We start from the raw sequence: 18,458 nt of genomic DNA, 5'->3' as shown, positions 1-18,458 counted from the left end.
GAAAAGTATAAAGCACGATGTTATACGTTATCTAGAATTAACTCTCAGTCCTTCACTGCAATTCCCACACTTTTGAACACTATTATGTTCCTAATACATGGGGGAGATCAAAATTAGCCACCTCAAAATATGTCTTTTTACCTTGGTTATTTTATCAATAGACTGGGAGGGTCCTTGCTAAGACCAAACATTTACATTTATAAGGGAAATCTCCATTCGTAAAGGTATCTCCCTCTCTGTACCAGGAAGAAGGGGGGATGACCTTATCTCTAGAAACTATTATCAGTGCAGAAGGTGAGGACTTAAATCTGCATACTCTTGGTTACTGTGCTTTCTGGTAATCTTCCATAACTGACTCTCCCACCCCCGACATCCTCCTTTGTCTACCTGAATATGCTATTTAAGGTGAAAACCTCTGCCATTTGGGGAGAAGCTCAGGTTCCCTGGTTTCTCCCATGTGTACATGTTATAAAGCTTTGTTTGATTTTCTCCTGCTATTCGGTCTCATGTCAATTTAATTTGCAGCCCAGCCAGAAAGGACCCAGAGTGGGTAGAGGAAAGCCTTCTTCCCCTTCATACAGAACTAGGATGCTAAGGATGTTGAATAAAATAGGGGGGAAAAGGACCTTTGACATAATCACTGTTAATAGGATACTTAAAAATTCTTGGAAAATCAGCTGAAAACTAATACAGAAAGAGCTGCTATCACAAAACAAAGTATTTGGTATGGTCCAGAATTCATCAGTAGTCAACTTTGGGCCCTAATGTGATCCATCTAATGATTTTTAAGCCATGAACTTTCCTTTCACTAGGAAGTGAGAGCCAAGAGCAGCGTCCCTTAAAATGTGGGGAGCCAGTACAACCCTCCCCAACTGAAAGAACTGTCAGTCATTCCATAAATTTGTATTGAACACCTGATGTGCCAGCACTGGGCCCTGAGGACACAACAATAAACAAGATGGGCGTAGTCTCCGACCTCAGGGAGTTTACACTATAGAATAGGAGACAAGCAGAGAAGCAAGCAAATATACAAATAACAAAAATAATTGCAAGTTCTGATAACTGCTGTGAAAGAAACAAATGAAGGGCTGAGATCAAGAATCACAAGAGGAGATGGGGACACCAGAGAAGATCCCCTAAAGTCTTAATATTAAACTGGGACTTGAAAAATTTGAGAGAGCCAGCCCTGCAAAATTGGAGAGACAACAGCATGTGCAAAGGACCAGAGGTCAAAAAAAGACCAGAAATTAACATAAGACCAAAGTAATTGGAAGGTAAAAAGGGAGAGGGAACAGAGAGCAAGGCAAGATTGGAGAGATGGTGCAAGGCACATAGGATGTAGTAAGGAGATTGGGGAGAACAAGAGTGGAAACAGGGATACCACCAGGAGGCTGAAGCCATAATCCAGGGGAGAGCTATTGATGGGCTGCAATAAGGCAGTGGCTGTGGACAGAAGGGCATGAATGTAGCTAGATTCTGAAGACACTGAGACACTGTCCCTACTGCCCACGGACTTCTCTGATGCCCCTCCCCTGCTCCGGTCTTTGGCTCCCTTGAAATATTCCTGCTCCCTGAGCCTTTTCATAAGCAATGCTTGTAGGTCTGTGCTCTTTATCGGTAAAGATAAAGACCCTAGTTTACCAAATTGATAGATCTGCCCTGTTTCAGATCACCATATTAGTCTTCTCTAAATTCTCATGTTCCCTCCTAAAATACCCTTTGATGGAGAAGAGGGGGGATGTGATACTCCAGAATCTGACGGTTGTAGAATATCAAATTATTCTACATAATACACAGAAAAATAATAGGTGTATTTGCGCTCCAAGAAAGAAGGGATTCATAACCTCACCTCCTTTTCCTTTCTCATCTCAAGACTTCACATGTAGCACCTTCAAAACAGCTTGAGCATCCCTAAAGAATGGATAATGCTGAATGTAGGTTATAGTACAGAAGTAGACAACATCACAGAAAAGGAGGAAACTGAGCCAACAAGCTCTTTGAGAGTGGTGAGGGACCATGCCTATCTTGGTCACAGCTGAATCCCCAGAGCTTAGTAACCATATGTGACACATAGTGGTAGATCAAATATTTGTTGAATAAGTGAATAAATAAGCCAGATATGACTCTTTCCGATCTTTATTCCCTTTATCCATGTGTTACCACTTTCTCTGAAACATTTCTTCCATGCACTTCTGTGATTTTCGTCTTTATCTTCCTTCCCATTTCAACCTCCCTTGTCTAGGCCCCAATCCATCACCTAGTTTATTCACCCCACCAAAACCCCCTACATATTCTTTAATTGCTCTCCCTACTCTGTCCAGTCTACTCACCAGTTTGTTTTTCCTTCATATCCCATCTCTGCTAAAGAAACTGTAATTGCCCCCAAATTGTCTACTGCTTCAAACATAAGGCAATTGACTTGTTTCCAGGGCACCCACTCTACCTGGGTGATGGTATTTCTTCCAAAACTCTCTCCTCTAGTCAGAGCAGTCTTTTTCACAATGCCTTCCGAATTCTTTCCATTTTGAAGATCTGGTTCAAGTTCCACCTTCTTATTCTGATTCCTACATCCCAAAGATGGGTCCTATCTCAACTTATTTTTAAGTTCTCGTATTCATCATATCTCTAAGCATTTTTTCAAACATGCCTGTATCTAGGAGATATTCTTGAATTCCATTAAGTAAAAGACCAATAATAAATCAATTAAAATTGTGATTCTTTGTTGTTCATGACATATTTCTGCATAAGTTAAAAGGGAGAATAACAGTGGTTAATGGCAACATACCTCCCAGAAACCTATTTGTTCCCTAAGACCAACCACATTGGTTGTTCCTCCTCGGGTCCCACAGCATGTTATTTATAACTCTATTAAAATACTTCTCATGAAGTGTTTCAATTTATCTCAACTTATCTCTCTCTCCCACTTTACTTTGACCTTCTTGAGGGTGGGAACCCTGCTATGTACATCTTTGCACACTTGGCGTTTAGGAGGTACCTGACATATTGAAGGTATTATATGTTTTAGAATGAATACACTATAAGACATTGAACTCATACTTTCAGTTTATTAAGTTAGAGGAAGTGGCTAAACAACTAATGAGTTTAAGTTCTGAGGGACTAAAAATGGTCCAGAGGAGCTGGAATCTGAGAAATTATTTCATTTGTTGGGCCCTACTATTTAAAATAGACTTTAAACTGCATATTCTTGCCAATCTGTGCATGGCTTCAGAGGTCTGTTAGCCTTCTGCCATTGTCCCATTTTGCTGTGCTTTGGCATTTTTCTGAGGAGCAGATTCATAGCTCTTCTTAGATTCTCAAAGGGGTGTGTAACCTGAAAGTGGTTACGAACCAATGTTTTAAACTGTTTAGGCAGCAAAAGAACTTCCCCTGAAGTTTTATTCAGTTTGAGGTGATGAATCAAATTACTTACAATGAGAGAGATGAGTAAGTCTCGTCGTAGAGTTTGGAGAATTTGAGGCAGTTATCCTAGAATTATAAATCTTTGAGAAATAGGTCCCCTCAAATTTTGGTGAGGGTGGATTGGGGTCTTTTTCTAGCTTGCATTCCTGAAGCTCATGATGGACAGCAGTGTCCCAAAATTATGTTCATTATAAGTTGAGCCAACAATGTCCATGACCTCCCTCTGAAGTTTATTCTGCTCCTTTTTCTTTTTTTTCGTGAGGAAGATTGGCCCTGAGCTAATGTCTATTGCCAATATTCCTCTTTTTGCCTGAGGAAGATTGTCACTGAGCTAACATCTGTGCCCATCTTCCTCTATTTTGTATGTGGGACGCCGCCACAGCACGGCCCAATGAGCGGCGTGTAGGTCCACGCCTGGGATCTGAACCTACGAACCCCAGGCCGCCGAAGCAGTGCATGCAAACTTAACCAGTACACCACTGGGCTGGCCTATATTCTGCATTATTTTTTGAAGACATCATGAAATTAAAATTTAAGGATTCTGGAGTGGCTATTTCTATGTTCTGGTGCTTAACCTACCACTCCAACAACCTTGTCAAGTGTTTTTATTTTTCCCCTTCTAGTCTTCATCTAACCAAAAGCTGAAAGGACAAGACCCAAAGACAAGACAGACAAGACTGGCTTTATCCTAAAAAATCAGCAGCTGCTGTGTGTTAGGACTAGCAACGTTGTACTTTAGGTCATTGGGTGTCCTTTCACTAATACACCATGTAAACTTGAACTAGTTTCTTAATTTATTTGATCCTTTGTCTCCTTATCTGAAAAAAACAGGAGTAATAATCTCTACTTCACAAGGTTGCTCCTGAGGTGCCTGGCACAGGGCCTGGCACATCGCGGTTACTCGTATAGGTGTGCTTCCTCCCTGTCCCATGAGAACAGCCAAAACAGAGCATGAGAACTTGTTTGAATTCATTTCCTATAGCTGCTATAATAAATTACCACAAGGTTTGTGGTTTAAAACAATACAAATTTATTAAACTTACAGTTCTAGAGGTCAGAAGTTCAAAATATGTCTCACTAAACTAAAATCAAGGTATTGGCAAGGCTGTGCTCCTTCTGGAGGCTTGAGGGGAGAATCCATTTCCCTCCCTTTTCCAGGTCTAGAGGCTGCCCACATTCCTGCCCACATTCCTTCCAGCCACTGCATCACTCTGACCTCTGCTTCCATTGTCACATCGCCTCCTTTCTGCCTTTGATTCTCCTGTCCTTCTCTTATAAGGACCCTTGTGATTACATTGGGCACATCCAGATAATCCAAATGAATCTTCCCATCTCAAGATCCTTAACTTAATTGCATCTGCAAAGTTCCTTTGCCATGTAAGGTACCATATTCACAGGTTCCAGAGATTGGGATGTGGACATCTTGGGGGGCCGTTATTCAATCTACCATAATTGCCATGTCAACTTTCATAACCTACAGATATCTTCATTTTGATTATGGGAACAAGCCCAGGGGGCTCACTTAGTAACTTCCCCTTAAATTCCATTCCTTCTCCCACTATGTCTTTAGTAGTATCATTATCCACAAGTTCTCCCAGCTAAAAACCTGGCAGTGGCCCTTGCTCCCTGCTCCTGTACTTCTCACGTCCTGTCTCCAGAACCTAACTCAGAAATGCCACCTGCTCCAGGCATCCCTCCATCTCTGCTCTCACTGCTGGGCTGAAGCCTCATCACTCCTGCCTGGACACTGAACATGCTCATTGCTCCCTCTGCCACCCATCTCCCCCTCACTGTCAACCCTTCCTGCATGCCACCACCCAGGTCATCTTTCTCAAGAACAGCTTTGGTCACCTCATCTTGTTTCTGAAAAACCTCTGCTGGCTTCCCATGGCCTACAAAGCGCTTCTCAATCTCACCTCAAGTCAACAACCTCCCAAGGCTGGTCTCTTGTCCTCTTCCCACAGCCCATACTTCCCACCTGCTATGGTATATGCTTGTACTATATAAGCCACTCAGAACATCTCATGATTCACCCAAACACACCCTCTTCTTGCCTCTGAGACTTTACTCTTCCTGTCTCAACTCCCTGAAATGCCCATGTCTTTGCCTGCAAAATTCATACTTATTTCCTTTTAATCCTCACAAATCTAGAGAGAGGTAGATATTATTAACTCTTTGTTGTAGATGGCCAAACAGGCCAGAGCATTAAGTAACAGGCCCCAAATCAAACATCTAGTCAATGGCAGGGCTGTAATTAGATACCAGATTGTTGTCTGCTCCATTTTCTAGAATCCAGTAGGCTGCTGCATTATTAGGTGATGATTATTTGATTGTTTGGGCTCTTATTTTTCTCTTGAATTCCTTCACATTTCCTTGGTTCCTAAGGAAAGAAAACTAAGATTCTGTAGTGCTGCTGCCACCTGTGACATCCCCTCCAGCCTATTTCCAGTTAGCAACCAGAGTTGAGTGGCCTTTAAAAATTTGACCAAGTCATTCATTCCAACGTCCCTACCTACACCTGACCTAAATCCCCTTAATGGCTGACTTCCCACTGCTCTTGGCATGATCATAAATCCCCCAAAAATGGTCTACATAGCTTACGGGCTGTGTGTTTTATGAGCTTTATGCTGTCCTGCTTTGCACGCGCCCTTTCTTCTGCCTAAATGTTCTTTCCCCTCTTCTTGACAATACTGGTGATCTAGTTTAAAAGGCCCAGCTTTTGCCCACAAACCATTAAACACTCTTCTTTAAACACTCCACTTATAATCTGACAAGAGAAATAGAAATATTAAAACATATCAAGACTATCTAATTGGGCAATGCCATTAAAAATGAAGAAAATTGGTTCTTCTTATCTGGCAACTCCAAGATTGGCCCCTGGCATTTCATGACAATGGCGTGATTGAATAGCCCACTCTTTTAACACCGCCAATCCTTTTTCTGTGCTCCTTATACTTCCACTGTATCCCATATAACACCTAGCCCAGTACTGAACACAATGAATTTCCAAATATATTTATTATTGGTTGATTAGTTGACTAGTAAATATCACTTATTCATTACATGTCTTTTTTTTGAAAAGAGTGTGGCAGTTTCTTAAACAACTGAATATACAACTACCATATAACTCAGTGATTGCACTCCTGGGCATTAATCCCAGAGAAATGAAGACTTGTGTTCACATAAAAACTTGTACACAAATGTTTATAGAAAGTTTATTCATAATAGCTAGAAAATACCCAGATGTCCTTCAGCAGGTTAATAGCTAAACAAACTTTGGTACACCCATACCATTGAATACTACTCGGCAACAAAAAGGAATGAACGCACAAAAATACATACAGCAACCTGGATGGCTCTCCAGAGAACTATGCTGAGTGAGAAAAGCCTATCTCAAAAGGTTATAAAATGTATGATTCCATTTATACAACATTCTTGAAATGACAAAATGATGCAAATGGAGAGCAAATTAGTGGTTGTCTGGGGTTAAGAAAAGGGTGGGAGTGGGAGGGAAGTGGATGTGGCTGTAAAAGGACAACTTGGGGGATCCTAGTGGTGATGGAAATGATCTGTATCTTGACTGTGTCAACATCAGTATCCTGGTTGTGTCATTGTGGTATAGATCTTCCAGATGTTACCAGCAGGGGACACTGGGACACGGGATCTGTCTATATTATTTCTTACAAATGGCAAGTGTCTGCACAATTATCTTAATTAAAATTTTAAAAGGACTTTTTAATAAAGTGTATGTATCACACCTAGATGTTCACGAACGCATAGTAACTGTAGTGCCACAAAACTCCTCCTTTCCTCTCTTTCCTAGTGGTTTGTTGGTTATCTATTATTACTAAGGATTTTTTTCCATCTATTTAAGACATATATAACACTGATCACTTTCAGGCTATTTTCATGACTGAGGTTTATTATTTTAGTGTCTTTATTATTTATACCTCTATGTTGCCTTTCATATGTTACTCTAATTTGTTTCTGTCCTGACCAAGATACCATTTATAAAACTGTTGGTTTGTACTTTAACCTCTGGCAGTATCATAACGACAAAGTGTAATAATGTCTTCACAGGTGAGAGAAAAGTTTTAAAAAGTAGCACTTCTGCCATCTGCCACTCGAAATCTCCTGTCTAGTCCTCAAGGTTCCATGAGCTCAGTGATAGTATTATACTTGAACAGGTTGTCATTGTTTGGAAACCTTTGACTGTTCAAATTTTACTTCAGTCCTTTTCATCTCTTCACCATTTCTCTGCCAATGGTGTTTACTACATTCTTCTGGTCTCACCCTTCCTGGATTTCCACTTCACTTTCTATTATCTTTGCCTAATGTGGTTTATTTAGGTTTGACTTTTTTTTATTCCAATTATTGGAGTGATTGTAAATGTCTATATTGTGATACAAATCCTCGTTCAGAGAGCCCGTGACTGCTATTGGAGTTTTGAGTGAGAACAGAGCAGAATCATTAATGCATTTTATTCATTTTCATACTTTAATGTTAAATTTCTTTCTGCTTTCTCTTTCAGTGACTAGAGAAAAAATCCAGGAACATATCACCGACCAGGTATTTCGTCACTTCTCAGAAACTGTCATATAGAATTTTGCTTTAAATGTTAATAATAAAGCATTTGTAAATATAAAAAAAGGGCATTGCTGGTTATTGGGTATGAGCAATATATATGTTATTGGTTTTAAGAACAAATAAATTGGTTATATGTAGATGATCACATACTTTCTTTGTCGTTCCCCCCCCCCATTTCATTCCTTCCGCTCACCCAAGGATGGGAAACAGTAGAGAAGTGGAACTCTGCCAGTCTGACTTGTGAGCGTCGTCGCTCTGAGCATATCGTGACCTCTGCATTGATACTATCATGGCTGCAAATAGATACTTTTATCTACTTTTCCCTTAACTAAAGTGACTCTCCTCTATGATTTTCCCAAGTTTTAATTCACCCAGCTGAAATCCACTCCCTCCCAAACAGTTAAGAGCTGAACCCCTAGCAGTGGAAACCTACAAGCTGACTTTCCGTTCTGGTCTTTGATTTTTACCCACAGTTAGCCAACATCTTCCTGTCTACTTTACTGTTTTCTTATCCAATCTTTTTACTGATTTATTTTTTCTATTTACCAGTTGATGGAGTCACTCTGTATAACTGTTTGAGGGGCTTGAGACACGCAGCCACACATACAAACCAAGGACAGCCTTCACCAAGCCCTGTCTTGCCCCACCCCACCTCCTCATTCCACAAGCCAGTCTAGCTGCAGTTTCTCCGAATGCTGCCATGCCACTGGACTCAGGGAATGCAGACAATGGCCTGTGACAAAATATGCCCAGGCTTCACTCACAGACACAAATTGCCGTATCTTTTGTTTCCTTGTTCTCTTCTGGCATAAATTATAACTCACCCTTGCCAAGGAAAAGAGTGGTAAATCTACATTTATACCAGACAAGAGTACATTTTCCAAAGTCTTCTCCTAGTGCACTCCAAAATAAGTTGCAATTCTAGTACCCATAGTCATTCCACCCAAATTAAGTTCTAGCTTTACCTGATCTGTGCCAGATGCCCCATAACTCATCAAGCTTTAAAACTAGTTAACTCATTTGACTAATAGACTACACTGCAAATTCAGTAGGAAAAATCTAATGCTGATCAGGTACCAATTTACTTTTCAATATATTTGTAAATGTTGACTAGTGGTGGCAGCCATGTTAATACTTGAAAATGCTGTCGTTGTGCAATGGCAAAATCAGTTAGCTATTTCAAATAGTTTGTTTGCCTTTTGAGCTTAGTTTCTTCATCATTGTATTTTCAATTATTTGTATGTACTCAAGTGGTTTGGTAAGGCTGAGCAACAGTTAACCAGTAAAGTCTGTTGCTACCATTTTTATTTATTTAAGTCACATAGGGAATACATTTCCTTATAAAGAGACCTGTTTTCTTTATTAACAAGTTAAAGCAGTTAGTCAAGAAATATATTAAGTTCACTTCTTACAGGCAGATTTTCATTTCCTGTATTTTCCTTCTTTTTATATTTGGCTAAACTAATAGAATATGTAGACACCAAAATAGAACACCAAATACTTACTAATAATCTTAAATATTGATTTGATGCCAGATAAAATCATAATGGCTTCCAGTACCAATAAGAGAGTGAAATTCTTTGGCCTTTAACTTAAGAGGGAAGGGTCTTAAGTGTATTAGTTATACAGTCATTCTCAGAACAGATAGCTGTATTGTTCAGCGCCTGCCAGCTAGTATTTCTAATTCTACGAAGGAATTTCTATTCTTTCTTCCCCCAAGTAGGGAGGTGCTCCGGCCTCTCAAGAATGCACTGGCAACACAATTCAGAGGCATCTTACACCTCTGATTCATCTAAATTCTGGCAAAGAGACAGGTCATGCCCCTTCTTTAAATCACTCTGCCACCCAAAGAATTTGGCTCTTCAAAGACATTTTTGAAATCTCACTTTGGATAATCAATACAGTGTTCTTTTATCAAAAAGAAATGTGAAATGGAGCACTGTTGAGCATTAATCTTGCCCCTAAATCCGTCCCACTAGGCACTATAGATTGTGTAATTAAATTGAAATTGAAAATCGAGTCCTTTTTTTTTTTTCCATTAGGCAAGCTATGAGTTGCACGCCAATAAGAGAAATCAGGGCTAGGGCGGAGGGACAGCTCAAGCCTACTGGCCAACATCCAGCATGCATTTCTAGCCCACAGCTATTTTACCACACCTGAGCTGGAGAACAAACAACTATTTGAGTTCTCCGGAGGGAACGCTGGATTCCTTCCTGTGTAACTCACTGGGGAAATTAGTACGCTTTTTTAAAGTAACTTGTTAACGCAGCTTGTTTACGAGAAGAGGACAAAAATGAGCAGTGAACCGCTTGGCAGCTTATGTCCCAGAATGGGATGCATGCATGACCCATTTTTTTCAGCTGTCTCTTTGGCAGTTCAATGCTGCAACAATTTCCTCTCTGAAAAATGTTCCTTGTCAAGATGAAATCTCCTGTAGGTTTTCTGAATAATTTTTACTATGCTAGGTTAAGGTAATAGCTTAAAGTACTACCAAAAATACCTTCAAAACCACATTAGAATATGGTGAGTATAAGAATGGAAAAACTAAATATAAAAAACTTTTAACTTTTGGAAACTGCCTTCATATATAGTAAACAATTGAAGCCTTTAGTAAATTAATACTTTCTGTTTATGCCTTTTTGTATAGTAGATAATTGAAACCCATAGTGAATTAATACTTATTTTTCATGCAGCTAGGTGACAAAGGGGGACACTGAATATGGGGCTCTGTTTCTTTTGGAGAGAATGTGCGTGTTGTGGCGAACATTCACAGCTCAAGCGCTGCTGTGACAAAGGTTTGCTTTCACCGATTGCCCAATTCAGAGAGAGCCAACCCCTCGTGTGCTGTTACAGCTTATGGATTTGTTTCTGGGGCTGCTGTAACAAACTGTCATAAACTGAGTGCTTTCAAACAACACAACTGCATTGTCTCACAGTTCTGGAGGCTAGAAGTTTGAAATCAAGGTGTCGGCAGAGCCATGCTCTCCCTGAAACCTATAGGGGAGGGTTCTTCTTTGCTTCTGGTGACAGCTGGCAGTCTTGGCATTCCTTGGGTTGTAGCTGCATTACTTCAATCTCTGCCTCTGTCGTCACACGGCTGTCCTCCCTGTGTGTCTTTTTGTCTCGTAAGGACACTCGCCATACTGGCTTAGGGCCCACCTAATGACCTCATCTTAACTTGATTACATCTGCAAAGACCCTATTTCCAAATAAGGTCACATTCACAGGTACCACGAGTTAGGACTTCAACATATGTGTTTGGGGAACACAATTCAACCCATAACAAGCTGGAAACCTCAGCGTCGCCCTCAACTCCATCTCTCCCTCTGACCACCAAGCTCTTCTGATGTGATGATCTACTGTCACCCTCTCCAAACCATCTCCTCCTCCTCCTCCGCCCAGCCCACAGCCCCTGCTTCCTCCAGGCCCTCATCTCACTTGCTTGGTGGCTTCTTGAAGCTCTCCAGCTTCAGTCTCACCGCCTTTCCATTCCGTCTCCCATGCTGCTCCACTTTACTTTCTAAAATACCAATCGTCTAGCAGGCCTCCTCCGCTAAAAATCACAAATTAAACAGAAACCCCATCCCCATTTTTATCTGCGATTATTAACCCTGCCTGTGTGCATTGTAATCACCCGTGGAGCTTCATTAGCACAGACCCTGAGACCCCTCCCCCATCCCAACCCAAGAACTTCTGGGTCAGTAGTTGGGTTCAGACATAGCACAACCCTTAGACCAGGCTGGGAGGGGTCGTATGCTTCAGAAGACCCCAAACATCACAAACAGAGAAATACAGAGACTTTTTTTTCTTTTCAGCCTCATGTTTTAAAGTTTGATCATTAATTGAGCACACACAAAATGTGGGAGCAGGACAGCGGCTAAATTGGGCCCTCTCATCAATGGGGTGGGGTCGGGCTGGGCAATAAAAAGTTAGCCTGTGCTCTTGAAACCAGAGAAAGAAGGGCTGCTTTAATTTCAAAGTAGCCACCCCACATCCCCTGAGGTGGGAGGGTGTGTAGGCAGATGGCGTTCCTCGGCTAACTGTACTTCCACCCTCCCCTCTGCTTGGGAGGTGGGTGGAGTGGGTGGGTATAGTTTCAGGTGGTGCTTAGAACTGCTTGGCAATCCCGAGTCAGAAAAGTGAGGCGTGAGGTAAGAGAACCTGCCCTCCCCAGAAGCCTGAAGAGCTTGACCAAGTCATCCCCGTCCTTGAGGGGGGCAAGTCCAGCCACTGCCCAGGAGTCCTCGGCCTGAGTCCAGCTTCTGCCCTGCCATCTTCCTGAAGGTACATGTGACCACTTAGGCTTCTAGTGGCAGTGTGGCCCTCAGAGAGAATGGGGCTCCTTTAGCCTTCAAACCCAGAGCAGTCCCTTGGGACAGGCTGCAGACCTTGAGGGGAAACAAGGGCCAGGTCTTGGGTATCACTTACTATAAAACTTTTAAGTATTTAGACGTACAGTATGTGGGCCTCCATTCATACTCTTGCTCTAGGCCCCACTAATGTGGGGCATGACCCTGCTTAGACATCTGCAACTTTAAAAATGCAATATGTGATTCTAATAAAAAGCCAAGGTTCAACCCACTTGTCTATTGTCTATAGGATAAAATCCTAACCTTCGAGTATGAAATCCGAGGCCTTGTGATTTCATACTCCTTTGGAAAGCATGCTCCTCACCACCCAAGACTTATTTCCTGTTCTTCTCCTTTATGTAAAACTATGGTGTCCTATATAAAACTGTTCTACCAACGTACTCATGCTTTCCTCTGCATGTACAAAATTTCCTCATATTCCAAGACCTAACTCAAAAAGCTATTCTTCCATGAAGCTTTCCTTTATCGTGTAGCTTAGAGTAATCTCTCCTTCTTCTGTGCTCTCATACTATTTTTTTGCCCCTTTGCTATAGATCCTTACATTTTCTATTATACATTCTATTTATCCCTATGTGATTTTGTAACTAGACAGTCTCATCCTAAAGGGATGAAATCATGTTTGGTTCAATTCTGTGTTCACTATTAGACCTTGCACATCATAAGCAACCAACCAATTGCTGGTTGAATGTAAATTCTTCAGCTGCTAAATGTAGGCTCTCTACTCCCTGTACACTGGACCACTCAAACCTGTTGTGTCCTTGATTCTAACGAGGCAGAAACCAAGTGTTATCCTTTGCCCTCCCAGGCAAAGAATATAAACCAAAAACAGAAGAGACAAGCTAAGACTGCACATGGCTTCTACAAATAATGGTCAAGTGGCTGGGGAATGAAAGAACGAAGGGCAGGGAGACCCACACCATTATTTCACCTTTATGTCCACATTCCATAATTGCCTGTAGAATGTTCATTAAATGGTTTGCTTGGCTCAAGACTTGGGCACCTGACTTTTTTCTCGAACGTAAGTATGGCAATGCCATTCACTGCTGCCTTTTCAGTGTAGTGTGAACTTTACAACTTCTAAATTTAAAGTGGGATTGCATTACCTTGCACTATTCTTATCAAAATGGCCATGCACTCAAGGCAACAACTTTGACTCAAAGAGAGTTTCTCTTTGCAAGGTCAATACTAATGGAGCTAGTAAAGATCCCATCCCCTAATTCTCTTTTAAGATTACCTTCTAGAGTTGGAAGTTGTGCTTTGAAAAAGCTATCCAACTTATGAGTCTTTATAAAAAATGCTTGAAAGCAAGACTGAAAGGATCAAAAAGTAGTGGCACTAATGGTGGTTAACAAAGAAGGGCTTATAAAAGATGGTCTTTATTAAAGGTCAGAGGGCTTCATATCAAGAAAATACTTAGGTATAAATGTCGAAGGGCTGGGCTCGCCTCTTTAATCAGAAGCCAAGAAAATTAAAATATTGTGTAAGAGTGTCTTTGGAAATAGACAGTAGACAATAGTCCATGGAAATATATTGTCAAGACAATGGGAGGAGGAGAAAAATGGCCCTTGGGTGTTTCAGAAGTGTGAACACCAAGAAGAAAATAATGATTTGAATAAAGAAAATTGTTTATTAGCAACACTGCTAGATCTATTAGCCATCAAATATGCAGATAGTTCTCACTCAAGCACTCAGAATGCTTCTGAATAATTGCGACCAATAATTGTGCTAGTCGCTCAATGCACACCATCTCATTTATTTGCCACAACAACTGTACAAGGATGCATATTTTCATTTCCTTTTTATACAGGTGGAGACTCAGGCTTGAAAGGTTTAGTAATTTTTCAGGTCCTGCCGTGCTTAGCACTAAATTAATAATAATGGTTGGCATTATTATTAAGTGCTTAGTGAGCTTTCTGTGTGTAGGCCCTATGCTAAATTTTACGTAAAATTATCTCATTTAAACCTCACAGCAGTAACCCTGTGAGGTGGGTACAAATCAAGGGAGTTGAAGTCAGTGAGGTTAAGCAGCTTGCTCAAGATCACACACTAGAATGGAAGCAGGCAACCCAGCTCTACAGTGGAGGCACCAGCCACTATTCTGTGCTACTTTAAATATCTCTATTTAGAGACACACAGCTGGTGAGCGGCAGGGCTAGAATCTGAATCCAGGTGTATCTCATTCTGAAATCCTTTCTCTTTTGTATTGTGCTATACCACTACTTGTTCTGGAAGTTGTTGTATTAGTTAAACGATCCCACTTATGACCACTCTAATCAGCACTCCCGTTTTGACACCAACGCTGAAGTGATTAGTTATGAGACCCTAGAGTACAGACATTTATGATGTGGCAGGTCTTTTTTTCAAAGTATTTTAACAATCAGGATGAGCATATACTCACTCTGGGATTCCTGTTGAGCATTAAATTACTTCTTAATGAAGTAAGTGAAAACTCAAGTGAATCTGGTCTAAGAGAAAAACTATTTGTTGCCTGAAAAGATTAAAAACTGGAAAAAAAAAATAAGTATACATTGGAATAATCTGTTGTCCACCAATAGTTTTCGTTAGCAGAGCCCAGGCAGAACTATCATGGACATAAAATGAAAATTGAAGCAGAAATCTTTATTCTCACCAACTATAAAATATTCTCTTGTTCTTTTATTTTCCAGAAAAGTACCTTACTTCTAAAAACTCTTTTATAAGTTCTTCACTGTTAGTAATAACAGTGTCAGTGTACGTGTCCTCATGTGAGAAAATATGGGATCCTAAAACTCTGTGCTGAAAACATAGTATCTATTAAAAAGAATAAAAGTAGTTAATTTACCATCTAGTGTAAACAAATCACACCGCCCAAGACACTATCACCCAATAGGCCAGTGAAATCTTTTCCAATCTGTTTCTCTTCTTTTTCCTCCTTTTTTTTTAATTTTTCTCATCATATCCCTCCCTCTTTGCTAAGATCAGTACCTGAAGATGAGGGACTGGGTAACTGAAATTTTTCAGCTTAGCAAATTTTATTAGCAAAATGGTTAGCACCATCATTTGGGATTTTTCTCTCAACAGATAACAACAAACCTCAGTAGCCAAGTTCTAACCGCCAGGAGCACAACTGGTAGAGAGCCCTCAATATTCACTAACTCAAACACTACCTGTGTGGAAAGTCTGTCTTTCACTTCTTGGGTTAAAGCTATGATCAAAATGGGCCATGGAGCCAATCTGTCATCACATTTGAATATACATTCTTAAATACAGTATTTTTTTGTCTACCTTTAAACTATTTTACCCATGTTATTCTTTCTCTTCATGATAAAGAACTGAATGAAGATTCAAGTAAAAACTTAGTATCTTCTGGAACTGTGTGAAGGAGTCACTTGAGTAGTCATCATTTTGAATAGAAGTTGCTTGTTGACACAAAAAAAATGTGTTTTAAGAAGCAGTAATCAAAGGATTAGAAATATTTTATAGTATGTACCTATCATTGCTTAAGATATATTTCCTGTAATGATGCTAAAATTGCTATTTCCTTTGTATTTACAAATTAAAACACTTTTTTTTAATCTTTGTTAGTTTGAATTTCACTGTTTCCAACATTTGGCCACAATAAATATTTCTAAAAGCCCAAAAAGAAAAAATAACAAGTAGTAGTCATTAATGCTAGACCAATTCTGTGGAATCTGTGCTATATATAGGGTTTAGACCCTGTAAGGCAGATCCCCTGGGCATCCGTCGAGAGTCTTCCCTGATGTTGTGTGTAGACTTTTGTGTGTATCTGCATTTTGCTGAGGAAATGCTCCTCGGTCCTCATCAGAATCTCAGGACTGAAAGAAAGGAGGCTAGACAATTTTTCTACCTCTCACTAGAGAGAAAAAGTGACCACACTTACCTCTTTTATTATGCATAAGTTAAAACCAATTTTATTTAAACTTTATTTTGTAAAGTAGCACTTATCAGAGAGGAAATTTCTGGGAAGGAAAAGATGCAAAAATAAGTAGTTAAAATTCAGAGTACCAGTAAGGATCCCAGTGAAAGCTAACTTGTCTTTATTATCCTTAATGTGGAAAAAACTTATTATCCACAGAAGCGTTACGTTACATTCTGTGGTCGATCATCAAACAAGGGTGAAATAAACAACATTCTTCACTGGTATGCGACTTGCTCAAAATGTATTAAAAGGGAGTATTTTCATCATACTATTACTGGATAATTCAATTAGGCCAATGTTCTGTGGATGTGGAATAATGTAATTTACTATGTTGAATGATTAGCCAATCAGATTTCTCTCATTTTCTAAGGCAATGGATTGACTAAAATGTGACCATAAACAAAATAGATTTTATTAGGCATAATCCACTTTATAAACAAATGAAATTAATTCTTTGCCTGACCTAAAGCTTTGAAAATGAAAGACCAAAATTGAACACATGCTTCCAATTTTGGTTCTGTTACTAAGATGACACTTAATATAAAAGTTACATTTAACTTCCCCTCAAGTATTCCATACTTGAGACTAAATGACTCTTAGAAATATGTTCATCAACAGATGGGAGCCACTTATGGCCTCATAAACTCCAAAGCAAGTGAAATTATCTCAGCAAAATAGAAAGATTATAAGAAAGCCTCATCTGGTTATCTCAGAGATGATTAATGCATTGCATATTGGTTCAATGGTGCAATGAATATTGACAGATAATCACCCTTCTCCATACAGAGAAATACTGAAGAGACGAATGCTAGTGATGTATGTTTTTAATCAATCAATAAGTAATTTCAACACATGCCCTGTGTTTAGAGCTGTGCTAAGTGCAACAGAGAATGTGGAACAAAATGCTAGCACAGAGCCATTTTAAAGGGATTTTCTCTCTTGAAGGAGAATACTAACGTACCTTAAACACTGCACAGAATAACAGAGTGTGTTATTACTTGCTTGTTTATTAACTACACAGTATAGATAGTGTGGGAGTTTGGAAAAGTCAACAATCAATGAAAAGTGGCCAGGGAGAGATCATGGAGGACTTTGAAAACCAAAGTTATCCAGATTTGATTCGGCAGGAAATATAATGTGCCGGTACTGAAAATTTTGGAGTTGAGAAATGACCTCAGGAAAATTAGTATGGAATTTTCTTAAAACCTGTATTTTCCATTTGGTTCCATCTCCGTGAGTATCAGCCACCACCAGTCTTTCTCCAGGTTACTCTGATTAACTCCTGCTTCCGCTCTCACCAGCCCCAGTCCATTCTCCACTGGGCCACTAGAGTGAGCTTTATGAAATGTCAGTCACATCATGTTATCCCCCTGTCTAAAACCTCCAGTGGCTTATATTACCCCTCTGATAAAATCCAAAGTCCTTCCCATGATCTCCATGATCTGATATTCCTACAAGATATGGGCCTGCCCTCCTCTTTGATTTCATCCTGTGTCACTAGGCCCTTCTCACTCATGCGACAACCACTGTCCTTCCTTCTGTCCTTCCACCTGGCGCAGCACATTCCTGTGCCAGGGCCCTTTGCACTTGCTGCCCCTGCCTGAAATGCTCTGCCCGAAATGCTCTGCTCCCAGATCTCAGGTTCCTTCTTGTCATTCAGATCTCAGCTCAAGCAGCTTCTCCAAGGGTCTTACCTGGACAGCCTTTAATGTAGTCTCCCCCTGCCACTAACGCTCTGTAACATCACTCTCTTCTAGTGTTTGCATCACGTTTATCACCATCAAAATTTTTCTTGTTCATTCATTTTTTTGCTTGTTCATGGTCTACCTTTACCCACAAGAACATAAGTACCATGAGAACAGGACCCTCATCAGAGATGTTTGCCTCTCTAGCCCCAACGCCATTGAAAAGTGCACATATTAGATGCTCAATAAATATTTCTCAAATGGGTGCATTGCTTAATTAATTCTGCTAGCAGGCTATGACAATAGTCTGGGCATGAAAAAAAGTGTTTCAGTGGTATATTGATAGTGGGAATGAACAGCTTCGAGGAAAGATGACTAGACTTTGGTGTCTGAATATGGGAAATGAATGAACAATGTAAAACAAGGATTAACGCAAGGTCCCCAGGGTTACTGCAGAAAGGTGATACTCTTGGCAGA

The 18,458-nt window shown here is 40.2% G+C and overlaps 1 protein-coding gene across 4 annotated transcripts in view; it reads left to right on the top strand.

Annotated features, from left to right (window-relative positions):
- The window catches only part of CHST9 (carbohydrate sulfotransferase 9), a 253,426-nt gene that overhangs the window by 210,756 nt on the left and 24,212 nt on the right, over nt 1–18,458 (top strand). For all 4 annotated transcript variants that reach the window (XM_058556929.1, XM_058556928.1, XM_058556927.1 and 1 more), the window contains one exon: nt 7,952–7,989. In XM_058556929.1, the coding sequence (XP_058412912.1) occupies nt 7,952–7,989 (38 nt within the window). The remainder of the gene's footprint in view (nt 1–7,951; nt 7,990–18,458) is intronic.

The sequence above is a fragment of the Diceros bicornis genome, chromosome 16 (assembly GCF_020826845.1).
Source record: "Diceros bicornis minor isolate mBicDic1 chromosome 16, mDicBic1.mat.cur, whole genome shotgun sequence".
Taxonomy (NCBI): Eukaryota; Metazoa; Chordata; class Mammalia; order Perissodactyla; family Rhinocerotidae; genus Diceros; species Diceros bicornis.
The sequence above is the reverse complement of the archived record's forward strand: the minus strand, read 5'-3'. Positions and strand labels throughout refer to the sequence as shown.